Source organism: Ooceraea biroi, chromosome 7, assembly GCF_003672135.1.
Source record: "Ooceraea biroi isolate clonal line C1 chromosome 7, Obir_v5.4, whole genome shotgun sequence".
Taxonomy (NCBI): domain Eukaryota; kingdom Metazoa; phylum Arthropoda; class Insecta; order Hymenoptera; family Formicidae; genus Ooceraea; species Ooceraea biroi.
The window spans coordinates 3650609-3676216 of NC_039512.1; the positions used below are offsets into that span (position 1 = coordinate 3650609).

At 42.1% G+C, this 25608-nt stretch overlaps 1 protein-coding gene across 1 annotated transcript in view; it reads left to right on the forward strand.

Moving 5' to 3' along the window:
- LOC105277593 (cell adhesion molecule 2) overlaps positions 1-24595 on the forward strand; it is a 42647-nt gene extending 18052 nt beyond the window's left edge. The window contains exons 2-5 of the mRNA XM_011336045.2: positions 3638-3846; positions 10770-10998; positions 11721-12020; positions 16732-24595. Of these exons, the coding sequence (XP_011334347.1) occupies positions 3638-3846; positions 10770-10998; positions 11721-12020; positions 16732-16832 (839 nt within the window). The 3' untranslated portion in view covers positions 16833-24595. The remainder of the gene's footprint in view (positions 1-3637; positions 3847-10769; positions 10999-11720; positions 12021-16731) is intronic.
- The last annotated feature ends 1013 nt before the right edge of the window (positions 24596-25608 follow it).

Genomic DNA, 25608 nt, shown 5'->3' on the forward strand with positions numbered 1-25608 from the left:
GTTTTGCCGTATTAACACGCAAACGCCGCAAACGCCGGTGACGAACAAGGTATAGGCGAACTGGCGAACGACGTCTTGGCGGCGATGTGCACGCGCGAGACTTAATCTTTATCTTAATAATCTTTCCTCCCGATCTCTCGACAAACTGCGTTTCGGCATCCTCGAGGAAACATCCGCCACTTGTTATCTCCGAGCAAGCGAGCGTGCGACACACCCCCGCGCGAATTCATCCGCCCGCTACCGGCGAAGGGACATTTCTTGATATCTCGCTCGAGCGAGCACTTGCTTTAATTAATTTCGCGACGGCGACTAAGACCGAAGAGCTTATAACGAGCTTTTCCATGCACTCCGGGGAGTCCCTCTCTCTTTGGCTTTCCCAGAACTCGCCTCTTATATATCATCACGGTTGTCTTCGTATATCGAGATTCGAGCAAGCATCCATTGCACATACACACACACACACACAGACGCATGCACACGCGCACATGTACTGTTCTACGGATATCACATTGTTGGGGCTCCGTGAGCATGAGACTGCTGCACCTGAGGCGTGTCTCGGTGGAAAGCTAATGAAGTGCGAAGTTTTCCACGTAGATTATCAGCTTTTGCTGGCTCGCTGCGATATGTCCACGTTAATTAGTAGGGGGAGAATTACAATCTCCCGTTTCCATTTGAGCGAGTTTACATGAAACCAAGAATCCGCACTCTCTTTTCCTTCCTCTTGGGAGCAATAAAACTTCAACGATTCTGTCATTAATGTCAGGACGAAAATGAAGTACGCAAGTACTCGGTGAACAGTGAACAGTGATCCAGCTTATACGTAAAACACTTCTCTCTCTCTCTCTTTCTCTCTTTCTCTGTCGCGCATAATCATACATAAACACCGCAGATAAAACTATATAGATATATAAAATAAATAGACACATAAACTCCAACTTTGAAAAAATACTTATCACTTTGATAGATTTCCTTCCAATTAACGTGATTGCAACCGCAGGATTTCTCACGCGTTCTCACAAAAATGCTAAATATAGAAAAGAAAATTCTATTTCCGCTTTCCTCTAAAAGTCAGACTGCGTATTAACAAGATTTTTGTGCTCGCGGAGGAAAACGTTTAACGTTGAACGTTGAACTTTGCTCTGCGAAGAAGAGCCGGCGTTCAATCGTCTTCTCGTCGCTGCAGGGAACATTCCCTCTTGAATTGTTCGAGGGGTTGTAGACACGAAGAAACGTGCTACTTTTAGTACGGTCTGTACCTATCAGATCTTGCGCGGGTGCCAGGGAGCTGAAGAGCCACGTTGGCGTCTTAAAGTTCGGCACTCGACGTTCCGAGTGAGGCAAGATACTACTACATTGCGGCTCATCGCCATTGTCTCCGGAGATGGCTCTGCCATTACCATCCATGTGATGTATTATGGGAAAAACAATGAAGAAAGATTTATCTTTACCGGGAGAGGAACCCTTCACTTCCGTGCGCAAGTCATTGTCTACCTAATTCACTCTTAAGGCGAGGCGTAATGAGCTCTGATCTAATCTAATTCCATCCAATCTTCCCGCAGCTATAAGTACATCCCCCGCAGCCATTACGATTCTCTGATTACTGAACTATAGATACTTTGTATGCTTGATCGTCAAAACCAACCGCTGATCTGCTATTCACGCGCTGAAGAGATGCACTTAAGAGCGCTTTTCTCCAAGCCTCGTTTCTGATTACTGCGGAAACTTCGCGTGATCCTGAGGTCTCGCCCTTCACTCGAGATTCGTCTAAACTTGCCCTCCTTTACGACATGGTGACAAAATATCAGTAATTCTCATTGAGATAAAAGAATTAAAATTCTTAATACGTAATAGTTATTTGTTGAATTATTGGATTGTAACACGTATGCGTCCCGTTCCATTTAATAACGAATATATGTTACAATCTATATTAAAATTATTAAAAACATTAACAAAACGAGATGAATATATGTTACAATCCTTACAATACTTTCTATGCGAGTAATACGCGTTTGAACATCTTTCACGAGAAATAAAAGATATGATATAATAAAAGATATAATAATACTAAGAAATACGAGCTGTGTGTATCTTAAAGAGCCAAATATAATTAACACAAAACCAAAGAACAGCTAACCTGCAACAGTCCAGATAGATATAAAGTTTATACAACAGAGTGAAAGATGTAGCCTCCAGTATTAAATCCGGAATATGCAGTGGAGTTAGTTTCGAACACTAAGCAAACACTTGCGTTATTTTGAGACATACATGGACCGTTTCCGCGAGTGCGTTCCCAACTCGACAACTTGCAACGTGCAAAGTGTACGAGTGCTACGGACTATTTCATCCGAGCACAGTCGTTGACGGTCCCTGGCTGTGAACGATTTGATCAAATTTTCTCAACAGTTGATCACGCCATGTTCGCCAATTAAACTATGATTAAATCCTTCGCATGTAGTGCTTTGAAGTTTAGAGAGTGTACTTTTCGAATTCCGTGTTAGAAAGAGAAAAAGAGAACGAGGGAGAGAGAAAGCTTTGTTATTTCAGCATGAACACGCATCTCGAAACTTTTATAATCTCAGATGAAAGTTAACATACATCATCTCTAAAATCAACATTAACACTTTTGTACAGTCTGTGCGTAAACGATTCTAAACTGCAATTATGCTCGCGTATGATAATTTTGTTTCATCAACGTCAGAAATTAAATTATTATAGTAAAAAATGCATTCTGCAACCACAACAAACCGTAAGTTAATAATACCGTATATTAATAATGTGGAAAAAATTCTCTCTCCACAAATATATATATATTTACTACAATTTACGTACAACCTTTCTCATTACAGTATAAGTACTCATAGAAACAGTTAGAAACAGTTAGAACAGTTAGAAAATAGAAAGTAACCTTAAAAAAAGTTTCGTTTTAAATCATACCTCTGGTCGACTGTATTACACGTACTTGCAGAAAGCTTTCGCCACAGCAAAGTTTAAAGAACAGCAAGCGAACAGCGAACGCTGAAAATTATATTGCGAGCGCGTACTCGTATTGACACGCAAGATGCGTGTACGATAATAATAAATATGTATGCTGTGTGAGACGACAGCGAACAGACGGAATCGAAAGCGCTCGATTATCGAGCGAAACAATAATCGCCTTTTATTCCGAGAAATACTAGGATCATCGACCGCGTATCAAATTGTACGTTTAACTCCCACTGCGAATATTGAAATAGCGGAATCGATGGGAAAGCGAGTTATAAGATGCAAAGAGATCGAAGTTATTGGAGCCTCAGCTATTGTCATTGGAGCCTCAGCTATTAGTCTGAGATTAAAGGAGCGATGATATCCCGAAGAGTTGTAAACGTTTACGGACACTTCGGTACTTTGGAGCTTTATTATTCCTCGCTCACGCGTTTTACGGCTATCATTAGGGGCTTCAATTAATTAGGGAATTTCACTAACGGCTTGTGCGGTCGCGGGATTTCCCTACCGGCTGCTCGATTAACCGGCAGTAAACCGATATAAATCAGGCAAACTACAATCAAACTAAGGGCAAAGCTCTAAGATCGAAACTATTTATTACTACTTAACTCTCAAGCTGTGCTGCGACTCAATCAGCAAATTTCTCTTGTTACAGACACGCTGAGTCTAGGAGATCGAACGATAGATAACATGGACAGACACACGATTCAGACCAGACCTCGACAACAGTTGCTGGATCACTCTTCCGGCCAGAAGTCGAAACCGGAACCTACCTTCGACTTCACGCAGAACACCAACGTAACCGCCCTGATCGGGAAAACTGCATACCTCACATGCCGAGTTCGCAATCTGGGCGACAAAACTGTAAGAGCTGTTCTTCTCGTGCTAAAATCACGCTTTGCGTTCTGTTGATTATGAAATATCAGATAAAGTGTCGTTTAAGAGCATCTGATAGTTTATGGCGTTTTTTTTTATTATTATGGTTGTTCGATAACCGAGTTTCTATAATAATTCAGCTAATTAAGTAAAACACGAAAATATCAATTACTTATACTGATATTCTGCAAAAATTCATCATTTATTTTTGATAATATGAATAATACTTGAAATTTAAGCATGGAAATTAAAAATTTTTCAATTAAAAATGTTATTATATTTATATTAATCAAGTTTGGAGTAGTAATACTTCATGTACAAGCGCGAATAAAGATATATCTTAATCTAACATAATTTACTAAACCAATTCTAATATTATTATATATCATTATCTAATGTTAAAAGAATCTCCTTGTTAAAAATACCGCATCGACTATTTTATCGTCACGCGCATTTAATTTAAGCTTGCGGAGGCTCTCGCGCTATGTATAAGGACAAACGATCTCTCTTTCTTTCTTTCGCTCTCTCACTCCTCCTCATTCACGAAGGCAAAAGCGAAGTCTGGTCCCTGTAAGGATCTTAGGAGAAGCGATTTGCAGGAAATAATCGAGTTGCGCGGGATCGATTGGATGTTAATTGACCTTAGAGGTAACTGGAAACTCAATTTTATCGCAAACGCAGTACTACCATTACGATCCCTATTGAAAGGAATGATCAGTGCTGTTAGCTTGGTCGTGGAATTGATCGCTTTTGCGCAGATCATTATCGAAGTAATCTTTCGCAAACGCATACGTTCATACTCATCCCCTTTGAAACGTCTTCAGTTTCATCAGCTTGGTATTTCAAATAAATGCGACTGCCGGATATCACATGATGTCTCTCAGCCTCCTGTATTTACTTCGATGCATTTTCCCGAGTATCAAAGGCTTAGTTACTCTGCGCTTTCATACATGTACGCACACGCGCGTGCAACGAAAAAACCCATGCAAACAACTATAATTTAACGCTGTCAGGCATCGCGAAGCGATTAAAAGCTCGCAAAGAGAAACGCCTGACAGAATTGAATATTGCACAGGTTGTTGTGAGCCGCGCTTCTTTCTTGACGGATTCTGATAGGTTTTTTTTTGTATATCGCAATATTGTTTTTAATAATAAATATAAATTGAAATGCTAACCGGATTGAGAGTTTAAATGATAAAAAAAGTTTCTCGCAACTGTAATTATTCATATTTTTTAAGAATATATATATATGTATAATGAAACTTTGTGTGTTTAATTTCGAGCGTACTTTATTTATACAGCATTGTATGAAAATCTCCGGGAAAATCATTTTCGAAAAAATCTCTAGCGTGGTTGTTGAGACCGTTAGCATCGAGGATTAAAAATTTGCGATATAACCCAGCACCCGATTAAATTTTCACTTCCAATGAAGGAACCGACGCGGAATATTATCGCGGAAACGCGGGCGTAAACAGGCGCGACAATCGCGCACGACGAAGGGCGTTACAAAAATTGTTTCTGCCCAAAAATGGATTTCTATTGTTTTCAATTATGACAGAATAATTAAAACTGCGCGCAAGCTTAATTGGAATGCTGCTGTAACGTCTCCGTGCGCAAGCATCGGGCACAATATTGTATGGAAGAAAGTAATTGACTTTGCACCCCCTTCATGGTTGTTTGGTCGTTGCGTGGTAATTGCGTTTAATAATAGATCGGGCCGCCGCGCTCGAAAATTTTTCCGCGTTTCTGGTTGCTTTCTCACAAAGCAATTTAATTATCTGTGCACTGCTGGTTAAGCTATCTCACGCGAAAGCCGATTTGCGAGTTAGTTGTCCGAGGTTGCTTGTTGCAAAGTCAATAAGTATCACTGGAGTAAGTATAAGTAAGTATAAATAAGTATCACTTAAATTGCCAACGTCCTGGAGACATTGCCATTGTTTCGCGTTCCCTATTCTGTACTTCCTAACAAATTTTGCTGATTATTTTTATACAGTCGAATTGTACGAGTTGATTTTACGATTTTATGAAATGATAAGAGCGTTTGCACTATATTCGCGAAATTCAACAGATGAAATGAAATAAAATGAAATCAAACGATTTTTCAATTCAGATGCCTCGTTCAACGAATCGTCGGCGATGTCCAATATGAAAGCAGAAATGTAGAAACAATTAAATTAAATGAAATATCATATCTAATTGTCAATAAAAATATTAACTTTAATTGGATACGAAATATGATGATATTTGCGAATAGATACATCTTGAAAGTTATTAAAAAATCGCTGAAATAAAAATTTTATTTTATTTTATTGTTTTTTTCGTTTTATTTTATTATAAATTCCAAATTATATAAATTATAATGAAACCTTGTATGATACGTATTATATTTCTGTATTATATTTTATTTGTACATAATATAATAAAAACATAACATGTAGAAATATAGGATGTGACGATCTGCTTGGGTAATCATTTATGTAACTACGTTATGTAGGTCACCAGACACAATATCATTGCATTTTGTTTTGTCGGGTCGCATAAGGGTTGCATCCCGAATGTTTCAAACTGTTGCGAATGTTTCGGAGAAACGTGAAATGATTAAATCCTGATACATGCTTGATGCACAATGTGATATCGAGAAGCGAGCTTTTAATCATATTTCGCAACACAAACGCTCGTCTGATTAGCGCGATAAAAGGATTATCGGCAGAAAAACAGCATCCAAATTTCACAGTGTCCGTATGCGGACATTAAAAAAGGTGAAGAGGCGAGATTGCAGAAACCAAAACGCGATACTCCGCAAAATAATGAAGCAACAGAAACAATTTTTTATCATGTGAAAAACAATTAAACTATTTAAATACATTTGTTAACACGGAAATCCACGTCAATTTTCAAAGGACATTTCTGTTATATGATTAATTATAAGTACTTTCATATGTAATTGGTTTAAATTTAATTAATTCAGCATTTATTTTGTCAAGAGAAAGATTACTAAACTAAACGTTTCCAAACATTTTTTACGAAATATGTAACAGAAATGCACAAAAATTATTTATAAAGTTGGACCGTCGTATCTGAATTATTATAATTTTTGACAACAGTCTCTGCAAACTGTTTTTATTAAATAAAACATTATTAACAGGACAGAGAAAGAGAATCGAAACAGAGTCTTTAATATTTTAAATTTAGTTTCGCTACCTTTTCTCTACATTCAGACTGAAAAAAATGAAAAATATAAAATTTTGATCCGGTAAATTAAATTACAAGTATGTCAGAGTTAACCATCGTAATTTCGGGATTAATGTTCATGTTTGCAGAACTACAGTCGACGAGTTGCAGAAATTTATTTAGTATATCTCGCTGCCCCTTTATAAACATTTGCAGCAAACAGAATTTATGACACTCGCATAAATTTTTGCCCAAACGGTTTATCTCTTTGTATACTAAATCAGTTTTTACAAAATAGATGTAAAATTAATATAAGGGCGACACAAACCAGACTAACGCGGATTGGCATTAAAATAAATAACGAATGTTTATTGGCTTTGCTGATCAGAATCTCAACAAAATCTAGACAAGATTTAACTACAAATGTTTAAATAAATGACGCAATTGTACCGTGTCACATAAATAAAATGGTGTATAAGTTAAAGGTATTATAAAAGTCTCTTAAAATACTCTGATGAGCTTTAAAGCTGGTTACAGCGTCCGATTATTATGTAATCAACAGAACTAGAGAAGCTTTAACTAAGTTTCAACTAATCGAAGCTCTTTCTTAAATCCTCCATCTAAGATCTAACTATCTAAGACTCTAGATTTAAATTTAGAACTTAAGAAGTAGCTTCGATTATCTGCAACGTGGATAAAAATCTAACCCAACGAGAAAGATGAAGGTAATCGTGATGAACGAGATCCCGTAATGCTTCAGCATTCATTCAACATGAATATCATTAAGTGCACGGGTATCCAACTCGCATACCCGGGAAACAATATGAGGAACCATTCGCCACATTCCCGTGATGTCCGCGCCAGTTTCGCTTAACGTTCGGCATTCATCATTCCCGACGTCTCCTCACAGTTTCGTCTGAGGAGGTGGAGGACATGGCGCGACTTCACCCCCTCGTTCAAGACTGAGTTTCTGTAGACGGCGTCGCACTCATCCCGAAGGATAAGTCAGGAAGCGCTAAACCGTGCTTTTGTTCTCCATCTCCGCTCAGCCTCTCTTCGCCACTGTAACAGCCACCCTTCGCCGCGGGAGGGACCAGGGGTAAACTTCGCCGAGTAAATATACTAACATAAATGCGATGCTAACGGCAAGCGCGCACGCGAGCAAACGAGCGAGCGAACGAGCGAGCGAGCAAGCAAGCGATGCATACGTGCACGCGCGAAAGCGCTCGCTCTTGGAGGCCGAGACACGCTGCCGACCTCACTGGGGTTTATATATGAGGTCGGGCTACGTGGAAATATCGACGGGCGAGCAGCCGCAGACCGGCCTCGATCCTAAAGACTAGGGGTGAAAACCTGCACCGGGGAAACGCGTGTTTCACGGGATCCACGAAAAGCCGACATTAATGCGTGTCCCGAGCTCGCTGTGAATTTCGACGTTACGCAGAGCTTTGCGGTAACTTGCGGATGACGAATGGTTGACGTGCTCTGGCGATAAATTAATTCATTGCTAATATTTTGCATGCGTATGCTTTAGATTTAACGATATAATACAGAAAGAATGCGTATTTAGTCTGTGAAACTGTGATATTATTCTTGCTTAACTTAATACGCGACTATATTGAGTATTATATTTAATACTGAAAATGTGAAAAACAAAAGGCAATCCGAACCAATTAATTATAACTTGGGTTAGGAATATTTAAATTATATTCCACGATATAATATTACACGATATTATATTTATATATTATATAAATATGAATAATAGGTATATATAAAATAAAATATAAATTAATGATACGAAAATTAGAATTGATAAAGCGTACATGTTTTTTTTAGAGACAATATATTATTAGTCTCATGAGGCATATTTATTGGTAACATCATCTATGCATGAATATTTTTTTACATTTTCATCGTGGTATATCACACAAAGATATCTTCTCGGTCGGTTTAGAAACGTGCTTTATTGGAAGCACTAGTCTCTCTGGAATAATTTTTAATAATATTACCGGTGGGCGAAGAGCTTCGAGAGGAGAGCGACACAACGGTGTCTTTTCTTATGGCGTAACTTTTAAGTGACCAAACTTTCCTCGTCAGTGAGATTTAATTCCTCGTCCCTATCCACTTATCACCGCAATGTATTATTATTCCGCGATGGGAAGGAGAATGCAATTAAATTAGCCGGCTCTATAAGCTTAATTTAAGCACTGCTCCCCTCAGTTGGTTAAAATGATAATCAGAATCTTGAACAGACAGTCGCCTGGGTAGTTCAGTTGCAATTAACAATTCAGCAATCTATCTTGATTATTCTGTTGACCATATGACAAATCCATGATACGTAAGAAACAAAGTTCTGATTCATGTCGAGTACTGATTATTATCAGATATATCGAATTTCTGTTTTTGTTAATGAACTTCTTAGTGAAAAAGTATGGAAAGCAGGACAAATGCTAGACAAACAAATACCATATAAATTTTATTGTTATAAAGAAAATTATCTAAAAAACTCGCATTTCGGGGTGCAACTTATTCTCAGATACTGTTTCAGTATTTTGCCCAAATTTGCGCACAATCTTGTAGCGCGATTCAATTCGAAGATTAATAATTTCACATCTTGTCGATATATTGTCGCTCTCAAGATAGAAGGACACAGAGGGGTTTATTCACCCACTCCCTCCAAAAAAAGAATACAAAAAAAAATAATTCAGAAAGTAGTAAAATAAGAGGCACGGCTCCCAAGATAATATTATTTCAGAAGAATTCCGCGAGGATTCCGAATGTACAGAAACGCCTGGATCGCTTCGTGTGCCGCGGAGAATCCTTTTATTTCCCGTTCGAGGGATTCCTCAGAAAATCGCCGAAGAGTCTCGGATCTCGCACCGATACCACCACGCGCGTTCTTGGGGAATCTGCTTTGCGTGTACCACGCCGGAGGAAGCGCCGAAATTCTGTCTCTCTCTTGCGCGCGGAGAAGTTTCTGTATTCCTTCGCAACTTTTCTTACCGTTCCGACACGGGTCGGTGGTTTTCGGCGTTTCGCGAGCACGGAAATAGACGGATCCTCTCGTTCGGTCCTTCCGTTTCGGGGCCGCGGTAAAGTTGGTCAGATACTATACGGGGCACTCTCCACGCTAGACGCCCCGACATAGTGCGCGCGGCGGAGGTTCAAACTTATCGAAATGAGCTCGCGTTCCGATGAGTATATTTCCCCGGAAGTAATCCACCTCCTCGCTCGCGGGAGACGTTTTAAGGTAATGCACAAAATTCCTGGCCGGATGGAGGAGAAATCTCTCTCGCGCGAGATCTCACTTATACGTTGCTTTGTTATCCGAGGAAGAATTCTTAAACGAGTTCTCAAAATCTCGAAATAGATAAAAGAGTATTTTTATTATCTCTTTTCTATACAAAGAAATTGATTTTTGAGAACTAGGAATCTTAAAGCACTCTTTTCTTTTTTAAATAAGTCTTCGGGAAACTTGTGAATCACATATCGTCAAAGTTGCTTGGACGATTACATGAAGATATGAAAATGTATACACGATATATTTAAGAAATAACGAGATAAAATAGATAATCTGCTTAATAAAGCTGTGCGCGTCAAAATGTCAGAGTTACTTTACGTTTTCTTTTCTAATGTAATACGACGTAAGTTATCAGCGAAATACATACAAATCATTACTAATATATTGATACACTTATATTGATCGCCTCATTATTATTACTCATTTATTTGCAAAGGTATCCTGGGTGAGGCACAGGGACATCCATATCCTGACGGCGGGGGCGTACACGTACACGAGCGATCAGCGGTTCCAAGCGCTGCATAAGCAAAACACGGGCCACAATAACGAGTGGTCCGAGTGGACTCTCTGCATAAAGTGGGCGCAGGAGCGAGATCAGGGAATCTACGAATGTCAGATCTCCACCATACCTGTGAAATCGCACCAATTCCGCCTGAACGTCGTCGGTAAGTCCCTCCTCTTCCGCGCACGTTTATTCGCGCTCGGGGATTTAATCTCGTACTCCACCCCTTCGATGAAATTCCCGAAGTGTCGCTCGCCGCAGTTTAATTCGGCCTTCGTTCGCGCTGCCGGAAGCATTCGCGCGCCATAAACGCATGAAAAGTAATTAGCATATAGCCGACGAGAGGGTGGATGTACGCTTCGCAATTAAAACGCATTTAACAATGATCCCGGGGGTTGTCGGAAAAGGGCGGAAGGGGTTAAATCCGACACCGGGCGGGATAACGTCGAGAGGCATCGCGCTCATTATTTCAATTACACTGACCTCCTCCGCTCTCATCCACCACCACCTCTCGGCTGCGTTTGTTAAGAAGCTTCACCTCGTTACTTCTCACGGATCACGGGGCGGCTTTAAAGATTCCTCGCTCCCCTCGCTCACTAAGTACCATTCCCGAGAGAGACTTTTATGCGAAGAGCTTTCACGACGCATCACGGATCTCTCCGGATTTATCCGGGCCGCGAAAGAGAGAGAGAAAGAAAAAGAAAGAAGAGTGAGAGAGGGCGAGGAGGAAAGGGGGTTGAAAGATAGGTAGAAGGTAAGGAACAGAGTGGAAGTAAAGAGGTGGAGCGGCGGCAAACACGGGGCGGGAGGGGGATGGAAAAGAGTACAGAGCGCGGTGGCGGTAAGGAAAGGAGAAAAGCGAAAGAAAATTCTTCTTTATCGCAGTACCTACGGCGACGATACTGGGCGGGCCCGAGCTGTACGTCGGTGCAGGCAGCACGATAAACCTGACGTGCGCCATACACTTCAGCTCGGAGCCACCAGCCTACATCTTCTGGTACTACAATAAGAACGTCCTGAGCTACGACAGTCCCAGGGGCGGCGTCTCGGTGATAACCGAGAAGGGTGGCGACGTCACTACCTCCTGGCTCCTTATTCAGACTGCGCAGCCCTCAGACTCCGGGGAGTACAGCTGCAAACCCAGCAACGCCAATACGGCGTCCATCAGGGTTCATGTTCTAAATGGTGAGTCTTTGCTCCTGCGAGTCCTTGCTCGCCGACGTTTTACGAGCTAGACGACGACGACGAGAGTCGCGCCGCAAGAGGTCACGTGTTCTCGAAAGACAGTCGTGTAGAAGTTGGCGTGTTATTGTTTAATCAAAACGAGCGGAATTACTTTGTTGTCGACTTTACGTCTGCCGAATTCGCGGACGTTTTACGCGAGGGATTTCACGCGGCGCATTTGCCAACGTTTATTTAAAGAACAACGTGAATGCGTAATTATTACATGAATTAAATCCACGATTTTTTAATAAATATCGTGTTTTTAGTGCCGCAATTTTCGTTTTAATTCGCTCGTCTCTAACATACTTTTATATAAATATTTTTTTGAATATGAATTTTCTGATTTCCTATTTGTTATGCATGTTTACTAAAAAAGAAGGACAAACGTGTTTCAAATTACATTTCAAGTCATGTTAGAGTGAACGAATGTCCGAAAAACCAAAGATAACAATCACAAAAGAAATACGTGCCAAGGCACAAATAAAAGTAGGACAAATCAAACTTTAGTTGAGAGAGCACGATTAATATAAATCAATTTTTAATACGAATTTTCAAAACGCAATTAATTAGCGCTCGTTGAATTTTGCTCGCCTCTGCTCGCGCAGCGCAATTCCTCGCAGAATTACGATAACTCTATCTCCAGCGTTGTCCGATCGCTGACGCGGATCGTTTTGATCGCTTTGAAGCGGGCGAGTGGCGCGGACGTCGGAATTCCGAATCGACCAACCATTTCGTAAGTTGTGACTTCCGCTCCACAAATTCCCAAAGCACACCGTGCTGTCGTCAGGGGCCCTTGCTTTACAGCGTGCAAAATTATTTTATTGGCCGTTCTGTCCGCGATCTCACGGCTTCCCGAGGGGGAACACCCTTTCCCTCAGGCGTTAACTATTTACAACCAAGCTCGTAAACTCGAAATGTATCGTTAAAACTCCCCGAGGCCGATACGGATCAAAAAAGTTTCGCGGAAGCGGTGCCATCCATGCGATTCCGCTCGCGATCGCGGAGTCGATGAACGCCGCTTATGACAACGACAAGATACGTATAAGTACAGAGTTGTTTTATTACGTTTCTTATGTTTGTATTTAACTTTATTTAACATAACGTTATTTAGCTTTTATTATGTTTAATGCAATTTCGCGGCGACGATGTGACGGTGCAAGAGTGCAATGTTTTCTCGTATTCTTATCGTGTTCTTAATCGCGCGGAGTATCCACATGTACCATCAGGAGTTCGAGGAGAAAATACCAATAGTTTCGTGTGTGCGCTCGCAGTTGCCCTTTCCCAGCTTTCGGGCGAAACTGGGAGTTCCATCAACCCTTGGCAATTATGCAGTCGCGAAGTTTGCGCATATGACATACCTATATACGCGCGTTCTACGTACGAATGTATATGTGTATATACAGGGTGTCCCGGGTTTTAACCGACAAACTGCGGGAGCATATTCTACTAGTGGAAATAAGAAAAAATTCTTATATCGAGTTTGCTTAGAAATGCTTTATTACAAAGTTAGAAACCAATATTGAAAAGAAATATGAGATAAGTAACAACGGAACATAGTGTAGAAGTTGGAAGGTCGAAGATGTTTATGTTATGCGTATTCACATGTATTCACTATGTTGAAACGATTCAGTATGATTGTTACTTTCACAAGAGTAGCTGTTAGATTTCAATCGTCGTGTCAACTAGCAATTACTATCAGAATGCCAAAAGTGTTTTCAAATGAGGAATGCACTGATATTCATTTCGTGTACGGATTCTGTGACGGAAATGCACGAGCTGCCGTACGAGAGTATCAACGTAGATTTCCTAACAGGAGAGTACCAGATAGATTTAAAGCAACGAATTACTAATTCAGTTACTGAGATGCAAGAAAATTTTCAGGAATGTCGTACTGTAACAAATTCTGTACTACGTCGATGTCTAGCTTGTATCGATGTGCAAGGACAACATTTTGAAACGCGTCACTAAATCATTGCGTAGATAATTTTTATTTTTGTGAAAAAATCCGTTGTTACTTATCTCATATTTCTTTTCAATATTGGTTTATAACTTTGTAATAAAGCATTTCTAAGCAAACTCGATATAAGAATTTTTTCTTATTTCCACTAGTAGAATATGCTCCCGCAGTTTGTCGGTTAAAACCCGGGACACCCTGTATATATCATACATGCATACATATATATGTGCGCGAATGAGACGCGCCGACTTCGTATAATAAGACCCTCCGTCATCAGCGACGAACGAAGGAACTGTCAGAGTTGGTGAATGCTTCGATGACCCGGGACCGGCTTGAATAATTTATTAATGAAACGCGTGCGGCAGACGTTGAATTATGCTCGTTACCCTAGCGTGTTTTTAGGAGACTCGACAACACGGTGCGAGCGTAGAGCGAATTTCGTGATACGCGAATGGGCCCTCGCATTACGGTTATCGGGACCGGTGAATTATGAAATAGATCACGAGAACAATCCAGGCGCGAGTATGTTTGCAATTGTGCACGATTGTGTACAGTGCAGGCAGACTGTGTAAAATATTACGAAAGAGAAACAAGGTTTGTTTAAACAGATCGTTTATACATAGAAAAATAATACAAACGTGCGAAAGGTATTACAGACCGTTATTGCTTCACACAATAACACAGCGTAGAAGTCGTTGAATTGTATTTTAAGAATAAAAACATTTCTTTCATTAATAACGAGGGTAAAATAATTTTATTTACTTATCGAATTTTCGAAATTTAAAGAGAATTTACATGAAACATAAAGCTAAAAATAATAGTTACATCGTGCTCAGTTATGCATTCCGCATATAACTTTAATGTATGTACTTTTTGATCATCAAAATTAACGCTCTCTCATTGTTACGTAAAACAATTGTGTGTCTAAATATCCTTGTTCCGGATATTCGCGAATGTACATCGCGGATGCAGCGGTTCTACATCGTGGCGTAGATTAGTATCGCGGAAGATACGAATCGCGCGACGGCGCGAATAACTCTTAAGTGCGCGCTCTTAAAATTTTACCGTCGAAATCTCCCGTGCCGTTTGTAGAATACGACATCTTAAAAGCTCGCAGAAATTTACAGCTACCCGGCTTGATATGGCTTGAACGGAGCGGAAATTACTCTTCGATTCGCACACGCGTACAGCGAGGCGCGCTCGGCTGGCTGGCGCGACCGATATTCCACGTCGAAAGAAATATATATATATATGCCCCGACCTCGTGGAAACTTCGCCATTAGCCCCGTATCCCAGAATAATACCTCGGACTCCCGATTACAATGCGTTAAAAACAATTTCGGAAAGTTCGCCCTGTCCCCTTTTCCCCTCTTCGTCTTTTTCCCGTCTGTCGGTTCCGTCGTTCTGGCGCGTCGTCGGAAGGAAAATGTCTTTCCGAAATTTCCTGCGTCGCGATAAGAAACGCGAACATGGCGAGCAAACGAACGAACGAACGAACTAACAAACGAAAGTTTCGCGCCCGCGCAAAACTTGGAAAATTTACGAGAGAGAGAAAGGTAAGTTCGGAAAATTCCAGGGACATTACAGATGAGAAGAGAAGTGAGAGGGAACGTAGGGAGGCGCGACCGGAAATTGTACTTCGATTCGCTTTACGAAGTGACCGATATTCGATGGAACACCCGATAGAGAGAGAGAGAGAGCAAGAGAGTGAGATAGATAGAGAAAGAGAGAAGGAGAAACGAGAATGTGCCTAATACGCTCCTCGTCCTGCCGGAAGTTTTACAATGGCGGAATCGGCGCCGATCAACATTCCCGAACGTAGCGATCAGCCAGCAAATTGCAGGCCAGGTGACATTATTTATCCGAATGTATCGCGCACAGTTGACATTCATTAAAAAGTTTCTCGCGATGCAAAACGGACGTGCGGGCGAACGAGCTAGCGCGAGCGATTCAATTAATTTCAACAGTCACCCCGCATGGGGGAGAGAAACTTTCCTCGCGCGTTACATGTCACCAGTATTGCAATAAACTTTCCATGGGAAAATATCCGTAGCACCGGCACGCGCGGCACTGGTGTCGAGCCCTCGTTATCCAGATCATGCCGGACGGAATATTCAACCGTCTCTCCCTTCCTCCCCCGCACCCCTTTTTTGCCGTTCGGCTCGCGTGGAGTAGATTACATTCGCCGAATGAGACTTGATAGATTGATGGATGGTTTATTTATTCCTGGCGTAAATCCCGAAGAACTTCTCGTAATAATGGCTTTACCGCGTAACACACCGAACTACAAGAGTGACGTAATAAAAATGTATAGCCGGTTCGAGAAAGAGAGAGAGAGAGAGAGAGAGGGCCGGCCGTCGAATCGGACGAATAACGTAACGCCGATGCGTCAAGATAAAAAGATGAAACGACATGGGAGAAAACGGCAGAAATATTTTCTCGCGATATTCTGATCCATATTAATATTAAAATGTTATAACGACTCTCCTTTCTCCACTTTCTCTCCCTGCTGTCCTATTTGTCTACGCAGAAAGGCCAATCCATACAAATAAGAATGAAAGTAATATTGCAAGAATCAATATAAAGTATGTAATAAGAAATACTAACTATATGCAATAAATAATACTAACTATAAATTGGATGCGATATGTGTTTATTGCGCAGATTTATTGCGCAAGCTGGATAAGATAAAAATAAGATGTCTTTATGTTTTAGGCGAGCGACCGGAAGCGATGCAGACCGGAACCGCGGGGCCGATACTGTCCTCGAGTTGTCTATTGGTGTCCCTCATCATTTTGTACATATCCTCGGTGTAAACGGAAACGGAAACACAGCGCCCACGGCCAGAGTCCACATCCGTCGCGGTACGTTTTCTCCCGCGTCCGTAACGCGTTTTCACGTTTTCCTTCCGACAGACGTGACCGCGAGACAACTGCAATCCGCACAGGAGACACAAACACGGACCCCGAAGAATCGCTCGAGCGGAGGACACTCAGTCGGCGCGTCGCCAATAATTCACGATGTTTTCACGTGAGAGAGAAAAACTGCCAATTTACAGATGCGAAGCGGAGAACGGAAAATAACAAAAATCAAACTGCCAATTAAAAGAAAACTGGCGATGCTCTGTGAGAGCAACGGCTTTCGACTAATTAATTATTACTCCTCGCAGGGGCATCGTGAATTATGTTTAATTCAGGCGACGCGTCAGGCGTCGCGAAGGGCGAGGCGGGTAGGAATGCACCAGGCGTCCAAAAGTGTCCACCCTTTTCTTCGCGCTGGGATCGACGGTGCCGATTCGTCGCAGATCGCAGAATCGTTCCAGCCGGTTTCTTCTCGTAAAGAAAAAAAATGCATCCTTCTGGAGCGCGATTAATTATCGATCTCGCGCGGAGTACTCGTACACTGTGTGCGTGCACTCTCGTCGCGTGCATTAGCCATGAGAGATTTCGCGCGAACGTGAACGCGCTCCCGAATGGTGTAGCGGAGGGGTGTCTTTCTCGGTGGAAAAGCATTTAGTTAAGCAAGCGTCGATGCCAATGCCGGAAGCGCGGGCGCTTTGCGGTGAATCCGGTGCGTGCTGAGGATCCGCTTCCTCATCCTCCAACCCCCGAAGCGAGCGCGCGGGGCAGAAAAGAGCCGGCGATCGAGGTCGGGAATCCTCCCCTCCCCTCCGCCGCTCCTCCCCGATAATCCAGGTAATCCGCATCGAGAGAAACCGATTTACGAGAAGCGTAAAGGCGAGGAGCGATTGCCGTACGGTACGTTTTACGAGCGGTCGAATCTTGGGAATGCAAGCTACGTGGATGGGATTCAATGGAAAATAAAACGTGACTCGAGTGCCCGATCCGGCAATTTTCCGTATTTCATAAAAATCGCCGCGCGATAATCGGCTGTACCGCGCTGCCATATACATATATATTATATGATACGCCAGTTTTAGTCCCGGCGACACTCCTCTCGCGATAAATTTTCTCGCGACTTGCCGAGTCGGTCCACGGGTACATCGTTCGCGCCGCCGATTAGTTTTACTACGTTCAAAAAATTCCGTAAATTTTGGTATGTTCTCGTCCCGTTTCCGTTTCAGCAGTATAAACTTTATAACCGTCTCAACAAGAACGGTCCGTATTATTTATGCGATTTTACGATTTCATTCTCCTCCGTCGTGATAAATCTTATGGCGCTTTCGAAAAAACTTGTATTTGATTTTACCCCGAGTCGATTTGAATAAGACTCCGTGAATTTTATGTGCGAACGAACGAGTGCCGTCGGGTGGATCGCGTATTTGAGACGGATATTAAAGCGAATATTGATTCGCGTATCGCGAAATGCACGCGTCTAAATTTCGTGCTCGCTCAACTCGTAATTGTATTTGCGACATAGAGAATCAATAATCGAACGCAATTGGCATAAACTCAGCTAAAGTACTCCACTGTCACGCACTTTGTAATTGCGCCCTAATTTTCTACAATCGCCGTTTAAACGTTAAATTAATTAACGTAACAATATAATATAAAGATAAATTGTCGGGACACGTTTGACACAGTGGACACAGTGGAGTTCAGTATCAGAATAAAATTAATCGTCGTTAACAATTGAGATTACGAGTATGCAGAGACCATGGAGCACAAAGAGTAATCTTCCTCCCTCTTTCTCTCTCTCACTTTCAACCTCAAGGAAAAATAACAAATGAAAATGACAAAAAATTACCAACTAGAATGAATTTTTCTCGCGATTCTATACGAGAGCTTCGCGTGTTTTTATTAATAAATGTTTTCACATGGAACTCACAGCGTAATGCAACGTCGCGGGATTATTAAAAATCAATTGTTTCAACGCGGCGCACGAGAAATAATTAGACGCGATTATTGGCGCGATAGGACGCGTGTTCAGGAGGCAATTAGCGCGAGGATAGATGGCAATAAACGCGGCATACGCGCGTAAAAGTTAATCGTATGATTGCAAATAAACGCGAATGAAACGGTTGAATAATTGAACCGAACAGGGGTTGCTCGCCCGGTGCGCGACGATTTAATACAATAATCGACCGCGATTATATCGCGGGCCACGCATAAATAAGCGTTCTCTCAATGGAAACGAAGTGGCAGGGCGCACTTTGAATTTCGACCCCGCGAATCGAGACCATCGGTTAGCCCGAAAAAGTCACGCGATTATTTATTAATACTCTCGCATTTTGCAGCCAATTGTCACGTACAGCCAATAATTGTCTTGTCTCTTTATATTTCTTTGTATTCAGGTATAAACAAATATAGAAGAGGCTGAATTGTTCACTAAAAGAGAATAATGAATAACCATAATAGCGAACAATATTGTTGATATTAAATATCGATTGCATAATTTTCACTAATTTGCTATTTTTGTGATGACTATTTTGTGATAATTATGAAACAACCTTCAATGATCGAAAAAATTGCAAGAGAGAAAGAGAGATAAAGAGAAATAGAGGAACGCGCCTTTTTACACTTTACTTTTAATTACATGCTACACTTAAAGCACGCTGAGTTGCCCTAATTAGACCCACGGAGAGAACAAGAGAGAGAGAGGAAGGCAGAGAATTGTGCAGAGATTCTGATATCAATGCTGGATCGGTGCAGCCGTACTCAGCGTAGTTCCCGTGAGTGCATTATTTCCTCGCCAGGAGACCAGAAGTAATTGATCAAACGCCGAGCACGCCCCGTCATCGTTTGTCCCGGAGTCATCAACCTAACGATCGCGTCGCTAGACAAACGGAAGGACCGAGATAGCGTCGTGGGACGGGAGACGGATACGGGCACGGAGATGGGACAGAGTGCCGCTGCTGCTATTGCTGGAAAGCCCGAGCAGATTGAAAGACGAACTCCGCGCGCGGCGCGCACAGAGAGTTCGCGCGTAGATGCGAGCGCGTTGACGCGCTCGGCTGCACCCGCCACAGCAACCTTTAAGCTCTTCGACCCGTGATAACGCGCCGCGTGTCTCGGACACGTACGGCTACTCCCTTTCTTCGCGAAGGCAGCCCGCCACGTCTACGTACGAATTAAGTCGACACCCCGTCTTGGGTATCATCGTAATCAGCGATGCGCGATGAGCAGTGCTTCGGACTGACGTGCGCGTTTCGCGTTTGAGGTGGCTGTCCCGCGGCATCAGCATCGACGTTATTATTATTACCACACGCAACCGCGAATTTGTACATAATGTCTGTATTATAAACTACGCGCGGCATCATCCCACACGCCCCGCGTGAAGCTCTGTCCGCGTGAAAAAAGAGGGCCGAACTCTCTCTCCTCGCTCTCGGAGGCGTCCGAGATAATCCGCGAGTTCCGGTTAGGAGGAATCATGATTCGAGCGATGAGAGAGAGAGAGAGAGAGACGATTTTCACTTTCTATTTGTGTGTGTTTCGATGTGACATCCTGCCAGATAGCACTGACGTACGACCATCGGCTCGTTTTACTGGAAAAAGCTTTGCCTCGTTGCTGATTCCTGCATACGATCTGATTTTTTCCGATTATTGTACATGTATATATATATATATATTGTATTTTGTATTTTATATTATCTGTAACATAATTATTTATTAGCTTAAAAGCTAATAATTACGATCGAATGTATTAGAATTATTGCATTCTTTGTTGATCTTGCAAGGATGCAGCAGATTGGACTTTTCCACATTATTTTAGAGATAAATGTATTTTTTTAATTCATTACTATTGTGATAAATTTCTGATATTGTTTCTATATTTGGGATGTATGATTGTGTTGGCTATCAATGGACAAACATTAGGAAGCTTTTACAGCAAGAAATGTATAAATATTCTCTTGCCACACATAATCAGTTTGCTTCAAAATTTTTCGTTCGAAAAATCCAAATGAAACCACTTGCCACATCCGGTAAACATCCAGAGCATCAGAGGATGGTCGTTTGTCAGAAGCGATCTAAGTAATGCGACGAGTCGAGAGAGCGATGAGGAAAGACTGAGAAGCAGTCCCTGTGGTTTCAAGAAGACAACGCCTTAAGGGAAGCATTTGCATTTCTACCTCCATCTGCTTATTATAATTTTATATAACTAGATATCTCCCTCTTACTGTTAAAATGTTTTACTTTATTTCTTGCACAGAAAAAGTAAATTGTGGCGGTATCGTGAAACCACATCAACTTTTGCAATCTAATCATGATATTCAACACGTTTCGTACCGCCACATTGCACGATCTGCATTGTTTAGTGATTATGCCTGATAATTGTGTATTAATCCATGATATCGTGAAATTTTTCATAAGATAATGGATACGTTTGTGTCCACGATCGTTGTGGTAAAATTTATTAATATAATGTCAACGCAATTCCTCTTGCCGCAGTGTCTTGCAAAATCATCTGCCATACTTGTGAAATTCTTATTTTTCGTCTTACATGTTTCGCGTCGAAGACAAAGGAGAGAAAGCGGATACGCGACGGAAGGAAAAAGAACTCGTAAAGAAATTTCGTAGCGGAATCCGATGGCCTCTTGTCGCGCGCGCGTTGCTGCGGAAAGAACACATAATTCCAAAAGCGCAGGCAAAGAAGGCGGTATTTCGAAAGTTCTCTCTAGATAGTTGAAAGCGGAGGTGCGGGAAGGCTAGAGATAGCGAGAACTCGCCAGCTAGGGTCGTCACACTCACAAGTGCGGCACGGCGGTCGGGGGATGTACAGCCCTCGAAGACAATGAGGAGCCGGAAGAAAAATAATTGCGTGGGCGGGTACGGGCGCGCCGAGGTTCGAGACAAAAGTTCGCGGGCATTTTTCTTCCTTTTTCGGCGGAAACTGTGTGTAAGGGATAGGAAGCGCCGTCGAGTCGCGAGACCGGGTCCGCAATGCGTGCCGGCATCGATTTTCTCGTTACCGGGCGGATGTTTGGGAGGTGTATCGCCTCCGATGGTCCTGGTTATTCCGATTAAATACAGGATGCGTTCAGGAATGAACATTACTAACGGAAAGCCTTCCGCTGATTCTGCAGTCGAGCTCGTTTCCGTGCGAGATATCAGAATATGCAAAATCTGCCTGCGAGTTATACAAAAACATCGCCACGGATATCGGGACGCGACGGTAAGTCGAGATACCTCGCTCGTTATTTAATCTGACGCTTCTACGGTAATTGGCGTTCTATGATTAACGACGAATCGATAGCGAGAGCGAGTAATTCAAAAAATGAAACAAACGCGTACTACTCTTCCGATTTCGAATTGCGTTTGTACGAATGGAACGAAGCATCTCCGGATGTATACAGGATCCATTCGATAGTGCACTATTCAATTTTATTTGATATGTTAATCTTGCTTCCGTTTCATTCCATGAATTTTGAGTTAATGTAACAGGGTGTAGTATTTGCGACGTATAGAATCGTCGGTCTCTTTAATTAATCTTTAATTGTACGCGCTAAATTTAACGCTTAATTGATATTCTTCTCGAATAGTTTCAGTTGCGGTGCTGATAAATCGACTTCTTACCGGTAATAACTTCAAATCGGACAAATCGGTTACTTCGATGCATCGATTAGTCGAGCCGAGGCTGAAATTCAGGGCAAATCCAAAATCAAACGCAATTCCGCGCAAACCATTACCGGCATTCATCATCTTCCAAATGCAACGCGGGTGCAATTATTGTCCAATCCGGGCGAAACCACCGGCGACTGCAACTCTTGCGCCGAACTCTGGATCGCCCCTCCTCCCCCGCGGAATATTACTTCCTAATAATACGAATTATCGGATGAAACGCCCGTTTCATTACGCGACGTGTATACACGCGAACGAAATCCCGCCAGCCGCGAGTATCGTGACGGAATATCGTACCAGGCATCGCGTGGCTTCGCGCTGATCTATATGCGGAAACGGAAGGAACTTGAGCGTCACGCGTCGCCAACTGTCAAGGAACACGATGTGGAATAATCCTTGGCAATACTGTAGCATTATACTTTGGCATTTCTCTTGCGATGCGAAGATTCCTTAGAATCACTCGATCATGTCGTTTCAGATTCTGCATAATTAATAATCCTGTATAAAAAGATTCTATATATCAAAAACATATTCTTCCTTGTCAGAGAAACGTCCAAATGACTTACCGCTTGCCTCATTTTTCTCACTTTTAATATCTGATATCTTTCCAAGGAGGGAAAATTGTGCTGTGAAATTCTGATCGAGATTCTACCTTAAGTGAAATCAGCTTTTAAAATTAAGTGAAGAATAATATAATCTCGTCGCGTCCGTTTTCTTTTGTACGGCTCAAGAAATCGCCGGAAGAAATTTGTTCTAATCTTTCGTCAAATACTCGAGGTGCCTCGAGATATTCACCGAGGAAAAATCGGATTGAAGTCAGTCAACGAGAGAGCAGAGCTCCGGGGCCGCACGGGGCGGCGCCGCCACCCCCTATACGGTGCGTGAAACAAAAGGGGACACGTACCGAATTCCCGGGTCCGTGGGCCGGAAAATGAGGTAAACGCCGCACGTTGCCCGACCGTGTCCGAACTCGGCAAGATGAAACGAATTCGAATTTTGTTCATTCCGCGTGGCCAGCCGAGTCGAGAATTGAATTCCGGGCGCGAACGGAATCCAATACGAGGCCTCTCCGTGGTGGTTATCCGTGAACCGTCTACCATATCCTCATCTCGGTCTTCGAACTTCATGGGGGAACTTTGGTCAACTCACGCGCGATCGCTCTCCTGATCGTCCGCGCTTTCATTCTTCGCGCACTTCTCTCTCTCTCTCTTTCTCTCTCTTCTTTTGGTATCGATGCGCACAAATCTTTTCTTTTCCCATTCCTAAAGCGTTCTCGCAAACTCTGAAGCCGTGCCGGCTGAATCGGATTACTCGCTTTGACTTTCGCGTGGGAAATCATGAGGGAAATCATTTGTCGTACGAATTCACGGAGCTACAGAGAATGCGATCACTCTTTATGGGAATGAATCGAGAGCTAAAGGGAGGAAGGAAAGGATAAGCGGGAAAGAGAGAATTATAGTGATAAAACACAGAGATCGCTTCACTGCAAACGTAAGAATGTTATTTCTACACACTTAAAGAGTGTTTTTGCATGATTACTCGATTTATATGTGTCATTTTCAGATTACACAGGCAAAATGCATTACACGAGACATTCAGGTTTGCGGTGCTCTCTCGATTCGTCCGCATTGCGAGCGCTAGTTTGCGCGCCGCGCGTTCTACTGCGAAATTTCGCGAGCGATAGCGGCAGATGATAGGCACCGAGAGAAACCTAATCGTTGACTAGATCATGAAATTAATTGTTATATGGAAGTGCGTTCCGATTGTGATTGTGCGACGGACTGGAACTCGAGCCGTTAGACCCTCGATTTTGCTAAGCGCAAGCGCAACTAAAAGATAAAAAGAGACACGTGAAACACAGAGAAGAAATCCGTAATCGCAGTGATATCGTTAGACTAGATAGGCATATTACTGTACATACTATGACATTACGATGTTTACTAAATAAAAATGTTGAAAGGAAGAGGAGTGGCCTGCTCTTTCGGGCGGAGGTTGTAGAGCCGCACTGTACATAACGTATGTCCTAAAAAAGAATAAACGATCCCTGATGAGCCCATCAATTATTGTTAGAATGATGTTAATTCTATTTCACAAGCACGCAGGATTTTCTTGTTGCTCTTATCTGTTGTTAACTTACGAGAGATTTATTTTTAGGTCATCTGTTTAATAATCGTACAACAGTATTTAGTACGAATTATGAAAACTATATTAGTATTATATTGTTAATATAATATACATTTTTATTATTAATGTAAATTTATTTGGAAAGCGTGCTCCTTTTTTGTGCAAATATGCAACGAAGGAGCGGAAGAAGCTCGTTACAAAGGTGACGTCGTAACACCTTTAGACGATCAGTTTGAGTACTTCCTTTGTTACAATCTTCACCTTTGTGAAGACGTCCCAGCGTAGTCGTAGAAACGACCGGATTCTCGAAGAAATCCATTTGCTTCTTCAGACTCGCGTCTTCTTTATCCCGACAGCTGGGAGTCTTTTATCGGGAATGCTCCTTTCGCCAACGATAAGTAACTAACGAGCTTCAAAGGATACTGCGCGCTACTTCCGACACCCTTTTTCGCCACGTGACCGCATTCGGTTGGACGACGAATTAAAAGGCGGAGGAAGAGTAAGCGCGAAACACCAAAACGCAGGTAAAGCTGCATTTATATATCTAGCATTATTGTGGACACCAGTGAGTGCTTTGCACGCTTTTACTCTGTGCACTCTTTTTAAACTTTCTTCGCATGCGAATGCGCTACGTGGCTACATGGCAATGGTAACCCACAGAAAATTGATTCTTTGTACGTCTGGCATAAAAATAACGCTTCAAAGGAGTTTGTGCATGTTACACGTGACCAGTATAATTGCCAAAAACAGTTTTGTTAAGCGACTCGAGTGGCACATTTATTACTTGCGTTAAAAATACAGAGACGTAACTTTTATGCAGTAATTGGTATAATAGTTTTGAAATGTTATTAAAGTAGATGAAAAAAAAGAACAGACACCCGAATAAATTGCAAGTTTAATCTTTGACATTTTACAACGAGCGTTACATGCAATATTTTTCTTTTCTCTC